This window comes from Sorex fumeus, unplaced genomic scaffold, assembly GCF_029834395.1.
Source record: "Sorex fumeus unplaced genomic scaffold, SorFum_2.1 ptg000061l, whole genome shotgun sequence".
NCBI lineage: Eukaryota > Metazoa > Chordata > Mammalia > Eulipotyphla > Soricidae > Sorex > Sorex fumeus.
Genome location: NW_026606118.1, coordinates 36,686,795 through 36,703,062, shown reverse-complemented (window position 1 = coordinate 36,703,062; position 16,268 = coordinate 36,686,795). Strand labels below are relative to the sequence as shown.

The 16,268-nt window shown below is 35.2% G+C and overlaps 1 protein-coding gene across 1 annotated transcript in view; it reads left to right on the top strand.

The window, feature by feature from the left end:
- LAMA2 (laminin subunit alpha 2) overlaps nucleotides 1-16,268 on the top strand; it is a 647,398-nt gene that overhangs the window by 537,142 nt on the left and 93,988 nt on the right. The window contains exon 41 of the mRNA XM_056126014.1: nucleotides 10,221-10,323. Coding sequence (XP_055981989.1) covers nucleotides 10,221-10,323 — 103 coding nt within the window. The remainder of the gene's footprint in view (nucleotides 1-10,220; nucleotides 10,324-16,268) is intronic.

Below are 16,268 nucleotides of genomic sequence, written 5' to 3'. Positions count from 1 at the left end.
GGTCAATTCTATGACTTTTGTTACAACTTGGGGTCAAATTCAGACAATATATCATGAACATCACACGTGATATCCAAAAGAATATTATCCTCAATATCCCAGGTGATGTCCAAACAATATATTCTCAACATCCCAGGTAATATTCAAACAATATGTCTTCAACATCCCAAGTGACACGCAAACAATATGATCCTCAATATCCCAGGTGATATCCAAACAGTATATCATCAACATCCCAGGTGGTGTCCAGATAGTATATTCTCAACATCCCAGATGATATCCAGACAATATATTTTCAACATCCCAGGTGATATTCAGATAATATACTCTCAACATTCCAGTTGAACATCCAGGCACTGAATCTCTCTACTTACTCACTGCTTAAAGTTATGCTACCATATATGCTACCCTGATTTCACTTCTTGGAGACTGTGATATTTTATTTTATCTCTACTTCCTTTTTTTCAAAAGATTTGTCCCAGAATTGAAATTAAAATATAAACTGGTACTAGACTTTCTAAATGACAGAAACATAGATAGCTACAAATGGTTGCGAGTATTTCAAAGATTATATCCTGTATATAATTAATAAAATAGCTATTCTTATCTTCAAATATTAGTACTAGTTATTCAGGAAGCACCAGAATTTTAAAATTAACAAGTCAGTTATATTCCTTCCAGATACAGCAATGTTGACTAGTAAAGAAACTCAAAGAAAAAATAAAATGTTTCTACTTTATTTCTCTAGATTGAAATCTTATCCAATAGATGAGCATAGGAATTATGTTTTAAACTATCAGAACTAGATTCAAGTAGTATTTTTCTGTTCCAGTCTTTACTTAAAAATATTTCAAATAGTGCTTTTGACTTATTAATGTCTATAATAATTGAAATTAAAATTTATAGAAGTATGGTGTCAACAGAAATATAACACAGCTCTATACTTTATATGTCAACTGAAACTGTTAATAAAACTAGTGACAGTTTCTTCTACTTTAGTAATTCTTCAACTTACCTAAAAACTGTAAAATATGGGCTAAAGCAATGGTACAGCAGGTAGGATATTTACCTTGGATATCTAATCTGGGTTTGATCCCCCAGCAACCCATATGGGTTCCCTGAGCACCACCAGGAGTAATTTTGAACACAAAGACAGGAGTAGCCCCTGAGCATCACCAGGTATTTCACCTCCCTCAAGAAAAGCTATGTAAAATATATAGAAGGTGTTAAGGATCTATGTTACATAGAAAATTGAATTTGAGTGTGAATGTAGTGTTTACTTAACCACCAACAAAAAGCTATTTTCTTCTACATGATATGCTCATTTGGGTTGATAACTTCAAAACATTAAATGGAAGCAGAGAAACAAAATGCTGTTTTACAGTGTTGAATTAGATGTTTAAAATCTCTTAAACCATATAGCATTAGAAATATAAGAGCTGTTTCATCAGCCAGAAAACAGACTCACTGGGGGCCAGTTTAATACATTAGAAGTTTGAATTAATTTTCTTCAAAGTATTGATGTTCTCAGATCCATTATTTAGGAATTCCACATACATGCGAAATAATCAAGAGGTGAAATTGTCCTGTTGGATTTGATTCTATTATTAACTGGAAGAAAAACCAAGTCCTCTGAGGATGTTACCTAACTCAGCAGATAATCACCCATAAGATTTACTCACATTAGGCTCTTATACTATCCACCTATCCTACCCTGAATGGTTTGTCTAGCCATTGCTCACTGCAGCAAACCTTGTGCACACATGGTAAATATACAATCTCTAATGCTATAATTGGTGAAAATTTATTCTTAATTGTAGCACTGTAGCACTGTCCTCCCATTGTTCATTGATTTTCTCGAGTGGGCCCAGTAACGCCTCCATTGTGAGATTTGTTTTTACTGTGTTTGGCATATCGAACACATCATGGGTAGCTTGTCAGGCTTTGCCTTGCAGGCGAGATACTCTTGGTAGCTTGCCAGGTTCTCTGATGGGGCAGAGGAATTGAAAAGGTCATCAATGTGCACGGCAAACACCTTACCCACTGTGCTATCTTTAACTACATATTTAAAAATTATCTATTGGTTATCTTTCTTGTTGGTTTCATCCAGCTTAAAATCCACAGTCACATTTCATGAGAAATTCTGGGAACTTTTCTATTTCATACTTGAATTTCCTTTGAGTGTTTAGTAACTTTCAGTCTTTCAAAAGACCCACCTTCTAGCACCTAAAAAGTCATTTCAGGATATCAGCCTGTCAAGGAACTTCTGACCCAAATCACCTATTTGAGTTATTTTCTGATTTATATTTTGTGATTTCACTTAATAACCTATACAATTATTAAATAATGGTTGTAATAAATGCCTTTAGAGTTTTATGCAGGCTATACTGATAGTACAGTGAGCAGGACACTTGTTTTGTCCCTGGTACACCATATGGTACCTTAAACCTTCCTAAGTGATCCCAAAGCACAGAACCAGGACTAAACTCTGAGCACAGCCCAGTATGACCCCCAAACAAAAAAATAAGTTTATAATAATTATAGGAACATTGTAAGAGCAGACAAGCAAGATTCAAAAAAGCTTTTTAAGCATAATAATGTTGAAAGAAATTTACTCAAAAGATGTGTTGGGAGAGAAAGTGTTGGAAACAGTTTCAAGTGAGAAAATGGACTTCTCCAGAGTGGAAAAGGCAAATAGAGAAACAGAAAAACAGAGAATGGGTATTTGAGATAACATCAGTTTGAAAGAACAAGTTTCAAATGACTTTTAGGATGAGGTTATATATAATTCTTCCAACTATCATTTTCCCCCTGCACACAAAAAAATTTAGACTGAGCATTGTCACACGGACAGTTTTTTTCCATAACCTCATCCGGACTTTCAGTTTTTTTGTGGCTTCTCCTTTTCTGAGGGATAAACCTTTCTTTGAATGGGGCATTGGGTTGCTGGGTAGTGCCTCAGTGCCTCAGTTTATCTTCTCAAATTTGCATCTCAGATCTCAGGTACTTGCATCTCAAAGGGATATAGCCTTTATCTTATACCTTTGTCTATGTCTGGGTTTAAATGTTATTCTTCCTCCTCTCCTCTTTGAAGTCTCTGACCCTTCAATCTCTAAGGAATACAAGGGTGAAAACAGGTTTTGTAACTTCAAGATCACAAGAGTGTGAACTCTACCTAGGTACTAAGAGTGTGAAAGTTCATGGTAACTTATTATTAAATAGAGCCCAGGCAATGGTTTATTGGGTTTTAGAGTTGTCAGTCTGAAAAGCAAATCAGATAAATGAGACAAAAACATTAGGCCCTGGAGGAGAAAAGCTTTTCCTGGCCCAAGGCCAGCTGTGAGTTTAAGATCAATAGTCACAGCATCAGCTTTTGTTCCTTTTACTTTTTGATAAAGAAAAAAAGGTTTGCTCGAGCGGGTCCAGTAACATCTCCATTGGAGACTTTGTTGTTACTGTGTCTGGCATATCAAATACTCTCAGTAGCTTGCCGGGCTCTCCGAGAGGGGCGGAGGAATCGAACTCTGGTCGGCCATGTTGGCTGCGTGCAAGGCAGACACCCTACCCGCTGTGCTATCGCTCCAGCCCTAAAGGCCCTCCCGTTGATCGTCGATTTGCTCGAGCGGGCCCAGTAACGTCTCCATTGGAGATTTTGTTGTTACTGTGTTTGGCATATCAAATACTCTCGGTAGCTTGCCGGGCTCTCTGAGAGGGGCGGAGGAATCGAACTCGGGTCGGCCGTGTTGGCCGCTTGTAAGGCGAACGCCCTACCACTGTGCTATCACTCCAGCCCAAAAAAGGTTTTAATTTCTCCTTTTACTAGCCACCTGTAGCACTGTCCTCCTGTTGTTCATCGATTTGCTCAAGCGGGCACCAGTAACATTTCCATTGTGAGACTTGTTGTTACTGGTTTTGGCATATTGAATATGCCATGGGGAGTTTGCCAGACTCAGCCGTGCGGGCGGGTGTGGGCGAGATACTTTCGGTAGCTTGCCAGGATCTCCAAGAGGGATAGAGGAATCGAACACAGGTCAGCCACATGCAAGGCAAACTCCCTACCCACTGTGCTATCAAAATGCTCAAAGTCAACAGACATATAACTTAGCTTTTAGTTTTTTATGCTTTTCAACTCCTTCATGGCTTCATAGGATAGTTTTGTTGACTTTGTCAGAGTGATTATAGGAAGATGTCGATGGAGCTGGTTATATCTTGGAGAGATGAACTCAACTAGAAATCCCATTAAGTTTTACAGTGTGATGTTTACAATAACTGGATAGGGTCACTCCTATTTAGGCAATAGTTGATGAGAAGAAGATTCAGTTTTCTTGGTTTTTAGTAAGACACTACAGAATTTTGGTTGAGGATACTAAAATTATAGAATCCTGTTATCCCCAAAGAGGCCCTCAATTGCTCTCTTGTTTGAGGCGCTGTGAGCTTGAGAATAACTTCCTTACAGTTTTGGACAGAGATGAACCATCAGGAATAAGTACATAATTAAGATTTTGCTTGGTAACTAGTGCCTTTAAAGGCAGAATTTTGCATCCTTGCTTCCCCCAAAAGTTTAACACCTCTGCAAAACTAAGGTTTGATTTCTACAATAAGCATGCTACTAAAATATAGTTTTTTCTCTATCTTTACCAAATGGTTTTGCTTTTAATAAAATAGACTAGTTATTTTGCATTAACACACAAGATCAGAGAACTTTCTCATTAGAGAAATTTCTAGCATTATTACTAGGAGGTCTTAAAGGTTAGCTAAGCACAGAGTAAGTGATTCATATTAATAAAGATGAGAGAAAAAAATTTAACTGCACAATCTCAACAACCTAAAATAACCATTTATATAATATTATTTATATAATCTTTTCCTCTACAAATTGTTTTATATAAATGAATCTTTTTCAAGCTTTGCAACTTAAAATATTAATTAGAATATCATGCTCTCAAAATTTTATTTTTAATATATATAAAACTAGATTATATTATTTATTTTTATTTTATTGTATCTTTAAAAGGTTCTGCCTAATTTTTATAGCAGTCTAATGTGCCCTACTATTTATTTTTGTGACAATAGGACCTAGGGTATGTTCCAGGCAAAGAGCCTGGAACAAGTCCTGGAGACAGCTGCGTGCAGCCAAAATAAAAACAAAAAAAAATGATAAATTATATTTAAAATGTGATACAGGTTACAATATCACCAATGCCTTTTAAACTTTCCCACTTTAATAAAAATCACTAGGTTATAGATATGCTTTATAATTTTAACTTCAGTTTCACCTATTATCTGCTGATATGGCATCCTCTGTAAACCACACACTTAGGTCTTTCTGTGATCCATTATGGCAGTCATCATTTTCTTTGCAAGCCATTTTCTGTTTGTCTCACTACACTATTGTTTCTTTAGTAAAAGCACAGCCCTTCCATCTTTCAATAAGCAGAATTTATTCCAGTGCTTGACAATTAAAAACCTTCAGCCTCATAAATCAATCAATTCATTCATCTATTAATCCAATGATACGATGCTTTAACAAGTGTCACCATGAATATTTAGCAATGAGAAGAAGAAAACCACACACATTAAAATTTAATTACTGGCCAAGCACTCTGTTAAATTTTTATAGGCTTCATTATTTTGTCTTTTTCTGTATCTTTTCTTCTCTTTTTCTTGGTAATTATAATTATATCAAACTTTCCACACAATATTAACTAATAAAAACATTTGATATTTAGACTATATCAACTAGTTAAATTAAATGTATACAAATATATACACATGCACCAAGAAAAATTAAGTTTTATTTTTAAAAGCACTATCTGATAAGCAAGAAACAAATTATCTTGAACTCTAAGAACCTCATTTATATTTCACATATGCTGTAGACACAGCTCAGAAACTCAGATAGGCTGCTTATGAATATGTATGCAGTATAATTAGATTGGAAATGCTGCTTCATCACCTGTCCTAATATTGTTGATGTGCTCCAGTGACTTACTAAGCAATGTTGGAAGAGGATTTTTTCAAATTCCAATGAGTTCAAACTTTTTTTTTCATCTATAGTTTAGTCTTTTATCATATGAGAAACTTGTATTTTAAACCTAGATTGTTGGCATTCTGCTTATAACAGATAGTTGTATGTGATCAACTATAATATTTTGGAATGTTTCTTAAAAATTAAGACGTACTTTCTTCCCTCTTATCTCTTGAACTTGAACCTGTCATTTCTATTGCCACAAACTGAGGTTATAATTTACTTTTCTCTATTTCTATTACAATAACCAATCGGGCTGGAGCGATAGCACAGCGGGTAAGGCGTTTGCCTTGCACGCAGTCAACATGGCCGACCTGAGTTCGATTCCTCTGCCCCTCTCAGAGAGCCCAGCAAGCTACCAAGAGTATCTTGCCCACACGGCAGAGCCTGGCAAGCTCCCCGTGACGTATTCAATATGCCAGACACAGTAACAACAAAGTTTCCAATGGAGACGTTACTGGGCCCGCTCGAGCAAATCGATGATCAACGGGAGGGCCTTTACTTTACTTTAACCAATCGGTGGCTCTTTTCCTCTAAAACAAAATTTTCAGTTCATCTTCCTAAAGTAAAACTATGATTTTTCACTCATATTTTAAAAAAACCTTTCAATGACTCCACATTGCTTATTTTCCATTTTCCTTAGTCTGACATTCTAGCCTCTATAAATTGACTCCAGAAGTCTAATTTTTCCATAGTGTTCTTTATAAACTCTACAGTACTGTACAAAGAAACAACTTGTTTCCCCATAAATATGTCAAACTTCGCTACCATTTTTCTTTTTTTTTTCCCTTATTTCCATCTTGTCTTCTATTCATCCATATATATGAAGCTTTTCTTATATCTTAACAATATGTGATTGAATAAATAATCGGCTTCCTGAAAAACAGGAAAGATAAGATACCTGGAAGCAAAAAGCAGAGACTGTTTAGATGTGAAAAGATAGGAAATGCACAGCATGAAATCTACAAGAATATAGATTTTATTCGGGTAAGTCATATTACGAGGTGAAGGTGCAAGAACCCAGTGTAGAGTCAGTACCTTGATAATCTGTCAACCAAGCTAATCAGAAAATTCAAAGAGGTCATCTGTTTCCAATCCCAAGACTAAAGGAGGTGTTGCACTCACCTTCTAGTGATAATAAAGGGTAATAAGAAAAATCATGGACAACTTTATAAAATATATTTATTAACTTAGGTGCAATTGACAAGATCTTTGAAAATCAAAAATCTACCAAAGCTAACTCACAAACCAGTAACTTGAATAGCCCTAAATTCATTAGCGTTGAATATGTATTTTAAAATCATTGTACAAATATGTATATAGACTAAGTTCCAGGTAAGTTCATTGGTGAGTTCTTCCAAACTTCAAAGGAAGAAATAACAAGTTATTCAGTGACTGAAGAAAAGAAACAAGCCCCACCTATTTCTATGAAGCAAAGATTATTGATTTGTAAACAAGAAAATTATACACCATTATGGATATAAATGAAAAAAATGACAGTGGTGTCAAATTCAAATATAAAGATGAAATACAAACTAGTTTATATTTTTTAATTATATATCTGACAAAATATTTGTATTCAGCTTATGCATATTTTTCAAGACAATAAAAACAACTTTAGAAAATGGAAGAAGAGATTTAAGCAGACACTTCAATATTCAATATTGTTAGTAACAAGGAAAATACAAATTTAAACCAGTGATTTATACATCTCTTAAAATGCTTAAATTTTGATAAGACTGACTATACCAGGAATAGATAAGAATATGACTCCAGAACTTTTAAAATTCTCTCTACTTTCAGATTTCTTTGTCGTCCTTGTCAGACATTGTCAGTTGCCACTTAAGCTCTTTTCAGGTGGCCTATTTAGAATATCAGTGTCCTTCTTTCTTTGTAAAAAGTGACCTCTAATCTGTTTTGATTCAGAAAACCTCAAAGGGAGTAAGAATGACATGTAAATTTGAAATAAATTAAGAAGCTAAGTGTAGTAGTAAGGAAGATAAACTAGAGTTGAGTTATTTATAGTGATCTTTTTTCTTGTCAAGATAAATGGTACTTGGGTGATGTTACTGTACCTAATTCACAAAGGAAACGATAAGACTGATAATTTGTGTGTTCTCAATTAAAGACATTATTTTATTTTGCATTTATTTTGCATCATTTTACAGGTTTGTCTGACAACTTGTTTTTCATGTGTCAAATAAAAATAAACAATTTCCCTTTTTATTTGGGTAGATGTGTTTAGTATGTCCTTACTAGATTTAAAGTATTATATAATCAATCTATTCTAAAAGAAAATGATTATTTATATATAAGTGTAAGGGACAGGCCCAAAATGGACTACCACCAGAATTAATTTAGCTTAGCTTAATAGGAACCTGCATTGCAAAATAACTTGTTTTTCAAGGAACAGGTCTAGATAAGCTTTTTCAGATCCGCTTTATAGGAGCCTGCACTGCAAAATAACTAGTTTTTCTACCCCTGAGCAAGGAATTCAGATACAGGTACTCGAAGGGTGGGGGTCAGACCAGATAACTGGATGTTTCTCATAAGACCCATGTTGCAAGACCCAGGACTGCCTTAAAAACCTGTCAGTTCCTAAGCACCGACGCAAAATGCTGATCTTTAAACTATAGGCTAGGAAGTGATGTACCCTTAATTGGATTGGTTAAGAAAGCATATGTTGTTACAAATCTATTGGCTATGAAATGCGCGGGCTTTGCTGTAACGGCCAGTGAAGGCCTATATAAGATCCCCTTTGAAGAGGTTCAGGGTCTTGCCTCACCTAACTGACCTGCGTGTCTGTGTAGGCGGCTTGACCCTGGCTAGCCAGTCTTACAATAAACCTTGCTTGCTGTTTGCAGTCTCTGGAGTCTCTTTGTCGTTAAAGGGAGATCACGATCTGCGCCCTAACATAAGAAGCTGGTATAATACCCTAAAGAAAATTTTATTTAAACACTAACAAGTTCTATAATCATTCTTATTTTAATGTTTAAATAATGTAGTTGGTTAAACTATATGTTTAAAGCACAGCAGATATCTAAAGAGCATTATGTTCATGAATAGTCTGAGTTCAGATTTATAAACTTAAAAGTAAATGCTTAGCAGTCTCTAACCGTTCTCATACCTTGAAATACTTTTCTAATTTATATTTTAAACATAAAGATCCTATTTGATTTATCTCTTGGTAGCACTGTAGCACTGTCCTCCCATTGTTCATCAATTTGCTCAAACTGGTCCATTAACGTCTCCATTATGAGATTTGTTGTTACTATGTTTGGCATATCGAATATGTCACGGGCAGCTTGCCAGGCTTTGCCATGCGGGCGAGATACTCTTGGTAGCATGCCAGGATCTCCGAGAGTGGCAGAGGAATCAAACCCAGGTCAGCTGGGTCGGCTGGGTGGAAGACAAACTCCCTACCTGTTGTGCTATCACTCCAGCCCTATCTCGTGATATAATAAATATATAGTGTATGATTGCTGAGGAACAAACATTATTAAAATAGATAATCAGACATTCAAGTTAAGTACTCTTTCCCCTCATATGATTCTATTACTGTCACTTCTTTTAATCTAAGACTCCACAAATTTATTTTTGCTAGGAAGTAATTGTAGCATAGATTGCCACTTAGAAGATTTTTGCTTTGTCATGGTTGACTGGCATACATGGTAAAAGAATATTCTTATTTGAAAATCTGGGAGGCAAAAAATGGTCTCCTTTTTTCCTCAAACTGAAGTGTAAAGTATGTGCTTCTTAATTTGATTGATCATTCTAAATGTGTTGATCATTCTTCATCATGGATAAAACTGGCCAGTTTTATATCCTGGAAACACTGAGAGCATCCACTTATACTTTAACTCACTTTCATATCTCTTGATTTCTACAATTTCACACTATGGTTTTTCTTTGTCCTCTCTGGAATTTTGGTCACTGTGCTTGCCTCATTTGTCTACCTGTCACTTGAAGGTTGGAACTCCTAAGGGCTCTGCTCCAGTTCTGATTCTCTTTTCCAGTGATCTCCATTTTGTTTTTTTGATAACTTATCATGTTTGTTGATAACTTATCATTCAAATCTATAGTTTAAGAACTTTTTTGAAACCAAATGCTGTCTGTATACTGCCATCTACACATCTCAACTCCATTACTCTGTGATTTTAAGTCTGTAATATCTTTTTTTATCTGCCCCTAGGCAACAGGTCCTCAGGGTTTATTAAAGGAAGATGCCAAAACCTCTCTCCAGAAAAGTTTTGGGATTCTTAATGAAGCCAGAAAGTTAGCAAATGATGTGAAAGGTCAGTATCTTGTTTTTTTGTTAATTATTTTCTGTTTGATGGGCTAGATAGTCTTCTGTTAAACTATTTCAGTAGGAATCGTGATGATTTTCATTATATGGCTTTAACGTAAATAGCTTTAACAAGATATCTTGTCTTCAGATCTCATTTTGTAACACTTCATTAAAATTTGAATCTAACTTCCATAGCAGCACTTTACCTATGTATAGAGTAACATTGGAATTAAACTGTGATAAGTTTGTAAGAACACTGCACCCTACTTTATGTTGGCTTGAGAAGAAACATCACATAGGCATGGTTTAAGCAGATATATGACAAATGTCCTTGTAAAACTGTCGATTTTGTTACTGAGTCACACTTCTTAAAAAGTTTTCACACTTTAAAAAGACTTTTTTTTCATGTATTTTATTTCTAATTCAGAAACCAAAGTGCACAAAATACCCTGGCATATAGTGGGGTTCAGGTTTCTTTTTAAAAAAATGTATTATTCAGTAGAGTTGCTCTCTAGATAAGCTTTTATATTTATTATTTCATTGAAATGTCTCTTGGTTCTTATTTGAATTGTATGCTGTTTTTATCCCTGGTTTTACTTTTTACCTTTGCTGGCTTGCTTCCATCTCCTGAAACTTACTAAAAAATTCATGGCCTCTCCAAAATCTGCTACCATTTCAAGTCTCAGTGCTCCATGGTGTTATTTCTTCTCATTGTAATGCTTCATCATGTTTCCTTATTATTCTGCCTTTTGGCAAAGCTTAAAAATTTAGCTCAGAAGAAGCTAACACTCTAATTTGCATTTCCTTTTCCATAGATTTGACAAGCTACCACATCTACCTTCTTGGGGAGATGCATAGGATATTCTTTTGAACATCCTATGACATGGCCAATTATATTGCAGTACTACGTCAAACTAGCAAAACTTTTTCTTTTGAGGGCTTCTGCTTGTTTTTTTTGTTTGTTTGTTTGTTTGTTTGGGGGCTACCCCTGTCTATACACAGAGTTTACTCCTGGTGGTACTCAGTGGATCTTATGTGATATTGAGGATCAAAGACTGGTCAGATGCATATAAGGCATAATGCTGCATTCTCTCTCCAGCCCCAGAATTATTTTTTTAAAATAAAATAAAATAACAAAATTTTTTTCTTTAAAATAAAGGAGTGAGAAATGCTACTACTGACCTTACAAAGCACTTTCATAATCTTTGTCATTCTTTAAACTAATGATCATTTAGCCTCCAAGAGGGAGTGATATGTTTTATAAGTCATCCCCACATTACAGATGCCACTCTGATAGTAAAATGCTTTGAGATTTTTATTACAGATAAAATAAGACCCCTCCGATATGCATAATTCTGGGAAGGATATTGGTCTTATTATACCTATAGGATGACTATTAAAAAAACCCCTTAATCAGTTTTCCTATTGAAAAGACTTAGCTGATCTTATGACATTGTGCTCACCGCTTACCCTCCAATATCCTTGCCCAGACCTGTGATGAGCTGAAGCAAATGAGGTAAGACATGTAAGTATAGGGCCAGATAATATATATATATATATATGTAAAATAGTTAGTCATTGGTATAATATATATATATAATATATATCTTAGTTAATCATTGGTTTTTTATTTTATTATTATTTTCTGGGTTGGAGCGATAGCAGAGCGGGTAGGGCATTTGCCTTGCATGCAGCCAACCTGGGTTCCATTCTTCCACCCCTCTCGAAGAGCCCGGCAAGCTACCAAGAGTATCCCGCCCCCACAGCAAAGCCTGACAAACTACTTGTGGCATATTCGATATGTCAAAAACATTAACAACAAGCCTCACAGTGGAGACATTACTGTTGCCCGCTAGAGCAAATTGATGAACAATGGGACAACAATGCTACAGTGCAATATTATTATTTTCTAAAATACAGCCTTGAGATGTTTTGATCTTATCAGAAATACTGAGGGAAGTTTTGTTTTGTTTCCTATTGAGCAGGGTGAGAATGTGGCTCAGGGGCAGAACATTTTCCATGGTGGAGGCTCTGGGTTTAATTCCTCACTGTCAAAAATAAATAAGCGTAAGGTAAATGTTATTCATCTTGCACCCAACCCTGCACTTGCCTTTATGTCTCCACAAGCACTGGTATTATAAAAATTAAGAAAAATTCCATGTTAGGGATTTTTTTTCAAGAAAAATAAATCTAAGAAAAGTCATGGTAGAAAGTGTTAGGAGACAGAAGTGCTCATTAGTTTAAATGTCTTTTCTGTACTTCAGGTAGTACATTATTTAAAGTAATGAAAATCCACAAACTACTCAAATAATAATTCCTCCAGAAATCCAAGCCAAGGCTCTGACGGAGATGGGAATGTTTTCTTGCTACATTATGACATTCTCCTGATTTGTGGCCAATTACACCAGTTATAAAATGGCTGTTAATCAGGGAAATGCCATATATTACCACCAGGAACTGCTGAAATAGCCCTACAGAGCAAAACTCTTGACAGCAGCTATTAAAACAGAGATTTAGTCATTTCTCTCTCTGTGTTGCCTGAAGTTAGAAGGAATAAAAATGGTGAGGGCAGTATTACCCTCCGTATTTCTAATTTGTTACTTGGTTCATTTCAGTACAAGCCAGTTTGTGAGTTCTAGTCATAAATGACTTAGTGCCGCTCCTTGCCATTTTTATGCTGTCCTTGCCTTAAGGGAGTCTGAATTTGCCAGGAGCAATTTGTTTTGCTTTTTAGCATTTGAATATATATTTGTTAAAAGTAAATTTGCCCTTGTGTGCACATTTGCAATTTGTAGCCAGTCTTTATTGAATTGATTGTCTATGGAGATAAAAATCATCTTGCTGATGGATATGAAGCTTGGAACAAATTGATGATAGAAAGAACATAAATTAATAACACTAGATGAATTAATACTGCTCTGCTCTTGGACGAGAAATTATCGATAAAATACCTAGTTGAGGTTTTGTGGAATGTGCAGAGAATAAGGAACAAGGAAGAGAATAGTATATTAGAAGACTAGAAATACTAAGGGTTTTTACAGTTATAACATTATAATGTTAGAGTGAATGTTCAATTTTATTCACTTCTAAATCTCTCCTTTATTTTTTTCTTTACCTAAAATAAGTTATATTACTTAGGAATAGATAACATTGTGTAAAATGTATGGCACTCACATAAAATTTAAAAATATATTCCCAAGTCTGATAATATTGAATCAGTATATTACCTGATAAGCAGTGATGTCTCCAGTTCTTTCAAGTTAATAATTGTTTTTCTCTTATATCATGATCTTCCAAATATTCAGTCTTATGCTATACCAGAAAATCTCCTAGATTGTGTATGTATTACACTTGTAATTACTAAAATATTAGGATTCTGTGCTATTATGTTAAATTACGAAAAAAGATATAACATTATATTGCTATTAACCAATGTATTGTACAGGAGTTATTTTTTAGTTTGGTTTAAATTATTTTTCTTTTATTATTAAAGATATACTCCTTTTGAATCCACATTCTAGAATATGTCTTTTCTTATGTATGTCTGTGAATGACAAACAAAATCTATTTCATTGAAAAAAATTCATTTTGGACTAAATGGGTAAAATCGGTCCCTCGTGGGACCCTGGGAACTTCATGGGACAGAGACCTGCCCACTTTACTCTTTCTGGCCCCAGGAAATATGTTGCTAATGGATTAAATAATATATTTTATAATGAAATACATAAGGCAGGATAGTTCTTTTCCTGGTAAAGGAAGAAATCAGAAGATTCAATAAAATTGTCCAAGTAGTAGCTTATCATGAACTACCATGTCATAGTATAGAAAAAAATTGCAGATTTTATCTATGTAACAATTTGACAATATATTCCATTTAATTCCTTTCAAAATTAATAGCAGTTTTACAAATTTCACCATTGTGACAAGGAGCTATTTCAAGGTATTTATTCCCTATTCATATTAGTAAAAAATAAACATATACATATTTAGTACTATGAGTATTCAATTAAAGCATTATTATTAAAATGCATAAAATCATCCAGTTCAAAAGGGAGTTTTCAATGTTATTCAAAATTGGCAAAAATAGAAAATTAATCATACTAATATAAATTGTTTTATCATAATTTCTAATAGTTATGCTAGTTTCTTATATGTACATTAATGTATACCTCCTATCATTTGTATAAAGGAAAGATTATCTTCATTTTAACATGTTAAAAGTGTTAGGGCGTTTTTGATTATTTTCAGAGTTACACACAGTAGTGGTCAGGAGATGCTCCCAGCTCTGTACTTTGGATTCTCTCCAAAGTCAGGGGAACCACTTCATGCCAGGGATCCAGTCCTTGCCCCCTGCCTGCAAAACCTTTAGCCTTTTGAACAGTCTTTCTGAATCAGAAAGAAATTTGAGCCCACATTTTTCAATTACTCTCATGGTATTATTTTACTGTATCACCTTTTTAATGATTGAAGTTCTATATAAAAAGACATTTATTATTAAATAAATAGCATAACAGCTTTATTTTGGAATATTCCATAGCACGTTCAGAATTCTAACTTAATTAAATCTTAATCCATTTTTATCAAAGTTCCAGGAACATGTTAAGTACAAGTAAATGTATATTTTAAGTGGACTCTAATTATAATTATGTCTAGTTATTTTATACCTTGTGCAATGCAAATTAATTAGCAACAAAAGGAAATTACGTGGTCAAGTATGTTTGCTCAGAGGCTGCCTTTACTACTATCTCTTTCCTTTCTTGTATAAGTCCTGTCTTTGTCAAATCCATTCCTGGACATTGGTCTATAAATATGTCCTAATAAGAAGGGCAAGGAAGGCCAGAGCTTGAAGTAAATGTGCAGGAAGACTTTTTTTAATTTAATTTAATTTTTATAAGGTAGTTCACAATAATTGGGCTGGAGCAATAGCATAGTGGGTAGGGCGTTTGCCTTGCAGGCGGCCGATCCAAGTTTGATTCCTCTCGAAGAGCCTGGCAAACTACTGAGAGTATCCCCCATGCATGGCAGAGCCTGGCGAGCTCCCTGTGGCGTATTTGATATGCTAAAAATAGTAACAACAAGTCTCATGAGAACTGGTGCCCATTCAAACAAATAGATGAACAACAGGAGAACACTGCTACAGTTCATAATATTTGATCATATTTAATATTCAAACACCAATCCCGGCACCATTACACCTTCCCACCACCATATTTTGGATGTATACATCCTGAACCCCAATCCCTGTCCCAAAACAAAACCAAAATAATTTATTTTGTATTGTTTGTTATGAATAAACCACTGAAAAAGCTCCAAAGAACTTTCCTTAGAAGAGAGTGTGTGAAGATTGTTGTATTTTACCCAGGGGCCATTAAACCCTTCTATCAGAGATTATTGATATGTTGTTAGGGGTTGAGCCTTGTGTGTGCATACATATATGTATATGCATATCTGTGAATATATTTTTCCCTCTAAAATTCCTGCTTCAAATCACATCAAATGTGGTGTGCTACTCTTCAAGTATGAATGGTGTTAGGTATGAGATGTTCAGGGATACATTTACTCATGGGTGAGGCTAGGTCTGAGCATGGGGAGAGTCGCCATGAGTGTGGAGACAGTTGAGTTTTGGAGGTTGTCGGCTGCTCAGGCTGGGTCTCTTGGGGTGGGGAGGGGCCTTACCTGCCCCTCTCTGGGGCGCTTCAAATTAAACAGGCTGGCATGTGGTCTTGCAGCTTGGCTATGGCAGTGTTGTTTTATGCTCTCTTCTGAGAGAGAAAGACAATGAGTCTCTGGATCCTGGCTGTTGATGAGATTATCTGGCACGGGCCAGAGGTGGCTTGTGGGTGTGACTGATGAGTTGGTGGAAACGTGGGGCAAAAGTCACTCATTCCAGTTCCATTGAAACCGGAGTTTTCAGGCGCTGGAGCAATAGCACAGTGGATAGGGCATTTGCCT